Source organism: Camelina sativa, chromosome 3 (genome assembly GCF_000633955.1).
Source record: "Camelina sativa cultivar DH55 chromosome 3, Cs, whole genome shotgun sequence".
Classification (NCBI taxonomy): domain Eukaryota; kingdom Viridiplantae; phylum Streptophyta; class Magnoliopsida; order Brassicales; family Brassicaceae; genus Camelina; species Camelina sativa.
In genome coordinates, this window is record NC_025687.1 from 20,682,955 (window position 1) to 20,686,750 (window position 3,796).

General features: G+C 50.7%; 1 protein-coding gene across 1 annotated transcript in view; it reads left to right on the top strand.

Moving 5' to 3' along the window:
* LOC104779156 (bZIP transcription factor 60) overlaps positions 3,539 to 3,796 on the top strand; it is a 10,875-nt gene continuing 10,617 nt past the window's right edge. Inside the window, exon 1 of the mRNA XM_010503541.1 lies at positions 3,539 to 3,715. Within this exon, the coding sequence (XP_010501843.1) occupies positions 3,539 to 3,715 (177 nt within the window). The remainder of the gene's footprint in view (positions 3,716 to 3,796) is intronic.

The window sequence follows — 3,796 nt, forward strand, 5'->3', positions numbered from 1 at the left end:
GCAGAAAAGTATGTGGCGGGAGGAATGCCAAATGTAACGATCGAGGAGTTGGAGCAGAAAGTGACTCCCGGGGTGGACGAAGATGCCCCACCTTCAAAGAAACCAAAGCAGTTTGATGGCAATGAAACCCCCAAGAAAAGAATCGACGTGATAATGGGGGGATCGCGCCTCTTTCGTAACTCCATCACCGCGATCAAAGACCATCAGCGGAAGCTCGCTAGCCCCCAGCCGAAGCGCGCTGGGGTCACGGTAAGCGATCTACCTGAGGTTTCTTTCTCCGAGAAGGAAACTGAAGAGCTGGACACTCCGCACGATGACGCACTCGTCATTTCACTTGACGTGGCGAACCACGAGGTCTGCCGAATCTTAATTGACATTGGGAGTTCGGTAGACTTGATTTTCCTCGAGACGCTCGCTAGAATGGGGATCGGGAAAGAACACATCGTAGGACCGCCCTCACCTTTGGTCTCGTTCACTAGCGAGACGTCAATGTCTTTGGGCACGATCACACTACCGGTGTCCACTCAAGGAGTGGTTAAAATGGTGGAATTCACGGTTTTCGACCGACCTGCGGCCTATAACGTTATTCTGGGAACTCCCTGGCTCTACTAGATGAAGGCAGTGGCCTCGACGTACCATCAGTGCGTCAAATTTCCAACCCCGGGAGGAGTCCAGGAAATTCTGGGAAGCCAAAGGACGGCAAGGAGCTGCTATCTCGCAAGTCACAAACTCCTGGTTCAATAGCAACCACAGCTCGAGGTCTCCAAGAATCCAGTTCGGACGCAGCTAAAAGGTGACCTCACTGAGTCCATTTTTATCAATGATAGTTTTCCGGATCAAGAAATCAAGATCGGAGGGGGATTGGATAGCGAGTTCCGCGCCAGTCTGATAACCTTCCCGGTATCAGTCCAGAAGTTATCTCCCACGAGCTGAATGTGGATCCGACGTTCCGACCTGTAAAGCAGAAGCGAAGGAAGCTAGGTCCTGAGCGAGCTGAAATCGTCAACAAAGAGGTGGAACGTCTACTGAAGGCGGGACAGATACGCGAAGTGAAGTATCCTGAATGGCTCGCAAACACGGTGGTAGTTAAAAAAAAGAATGGCAAATCACGAGTTTGCGTTGATTTCACCGACTTGAACAAGGCATGCCCCAAGGATAGCTTTCCACTTCCGCATATCGACAGGCTAGTCGAGTCCATTTCGGGTCACGAGCTGATGTCTTTCATAGATGCCTTCTCCGGCTACAACCAAATCCTTGTGAACCCTGATGACCAGGAGAAGACTGCATTCATTACGGACTGTGGGATTTATTGTTACAAGGTGATGCCTTTTGGGTTAAAGAATGCGGGAGCAACTTACCAGAGGCTGGTAAACCGTATGTTCGAACACCAGCTCGGAAAGACCATGGAAGTCTATATCGATGACATGCTGGTAAAATCAATGGAAGCTAGCTCGCATCTCGCGGATCTGAAAGTTTGCTTCGACATCCTGAATCAGTTCGAGATGAAGCTTAACCTCTCGAAATGCACTTTTGCAGTCCCATCGGGGGAGTTTTTGGGGTATATCATCACAGAAAGAGGAATCGAAGCGAATCCGAGGCAGATTAATGCCTTCTTGTCTATGAGTTCTCCTAGGACTTTACGCGAAGTGCAACGCCTTAATGGACGGATCGCAGCCCTCAACCGCTTCATCTCTCGATCTACGGACAAATGCCTCCCGTTCTACCAGCTGTTGCGAAAAGGGGGAAAAAACTTCTTATGGGATGTGAAGTGCGAAGAGGCGTTCGCCCAGCTCAAAGCCTATCTGTCTGAACCGCCGGTCTTGGCTAAGCCCAAGTTCGGTGAGCCACTTTTTCTTTATGTAGCTGTCTCAGACGGTGCAGTCAACGGAGTCTTGGTTCGGGAAGAAAGGGGGGAGCAACGACCAATTTACTATGTCAGTAAGTCATTTACCGGGGCGGAGTCCAGGTACCCTATGATGGAGAAATTGGCCCTAGCAGTTGTCACTTCGGCGAGAAAGCTGCGACCTTACTTCCAGTCTCATACAATCATAGTCCTGACGACGCAACCACTTCGGACGGTGTTACACAGTCCGAGCCAGTCCGGGAGACTAGCTAAATGGTCTGTCGAGTTAAGTGAATACGACATCGAGTTCCGGACTCGAACCTGTGCTAAGGCGCAAGTGCTGGCCGATTTTTTGATCGAACTCCCACTAGCCATTTCAATTAGCGACAACGTTGAAGTCCCATGGACGTTGTATGTTGCCAGCGCTTCTTCCAGATCGGGAGCGGGAATTGGGGTCCGCCTCACTTCTCCTACTGGCGAAGTAATCGAGCAGTCATTTCTCTTGGCTTTCAGCGCGTCAAACAATGAAGCCGAGTATGAATCCTTCCTCGCTGGTTTACGCCTCGCAGTTGGGATTGGAGTCCGACGACTCCGAACTTTTTGCGATTTGCAGCTGGTCACCAACCAGTTTTTGGGGGAGTACGAAACAAAGGATGGTCGTATGGAGGCTTATTTGTCCACAGCTCGAGAGTTAGTCGCTAAATTCGAGGATTTTGAAATCACTAAGATCCCGCGAAGTGAAAACTCCGCTGCGGACGCTTTAGCATCTCTGGCATCCACTTCGGATCCTGCGATGACTAGGATTATCCCCGTCGAAGTCATCCAGTTTCCAAGCATCCGTCTAGAGAGCTCGAATGTCGTCACCCGGGCAAATAAAAAAAGGTTGGCTGCTAAGGAGGCAGCTCGCGGGGTGACTACGGACTCTTTGCCATCGGAGGATCCAGTCCCCGCTATGCCTACTCCGATGGAAGTTCACCCACCTCTGGCCGAACTAGACGCGAGTCAAACTCCGGAATCGACGAGCTCATCAGTTGACAATCAAGCTGTTATCCCACATACTACTTCGGGCAGTGCGAGTTCTAACAGCTGGGGGGCAGGCGATTGGCGGAGCCCGATCTGGGCTTACTTGCAAAAAGGAGAACTCCCAGCTGACAAATGGGCGGCCAGGAAACTCAAGATTGTCAGTGCGCGGTATTGCTTCTACAACGGAATACTCTTACGCCGAAGTGTAGCTGGTCCTTATCTAACATGTGTTGCCGGCAAAGAATCCGCGATGCTAATGCGAGCTGTTCATGACGGTCCCAATGGGAATCACTCCGGAGGACGGACTCTGGATTTCAAAATCAAAAGGCAAGGCTACTTCTGGCCCACTATGGTCACGGACTGCGAAAATTATTCTCGAGCTTGTGAGAAATGCCAAAAGCACGCCCCGTCAATCCACCAGCCTACCGAGCTCCTGTCTTCGGTGTCCGCACCTTACCCATTCATGAGGTGGTCTATGGACATAATTGGTCCATTGCATCGGGGACCAGGAGGAGTTCAGTACGTGCTCGCTCTTACCGATTATTTCTCGCAGTTTGTGCTGAAAAGTATAATTTATCGCTACGGTATTCCCAGCGAAATCATCACGGACAATGGCCCACAGTTCATCTCCTCGAAGTTTGAAGAGTTTTGCACGAAGTGCAAGCCGAGGCGATGAATAAGGTCATTCTTGCTAACTTGAAGAAACGGCTCGATTCTCGCAAAGGGCGCTGGCCAGACGAACTGCAAGGCGTTCTTTGGGCAATTCGAACAACACCACGCCGGGCCACTAATGAAACACCTTTCTCCCTGGTTTACGGAGTTGATGCCGTAGTCCCAGCTGACATAGAGGTCCCTGGAGTCCATACTTCACTAAACCCATTCTGAGCTGAGGAAAATGAGGAATACCTACAGGATACTCTCGACACAATC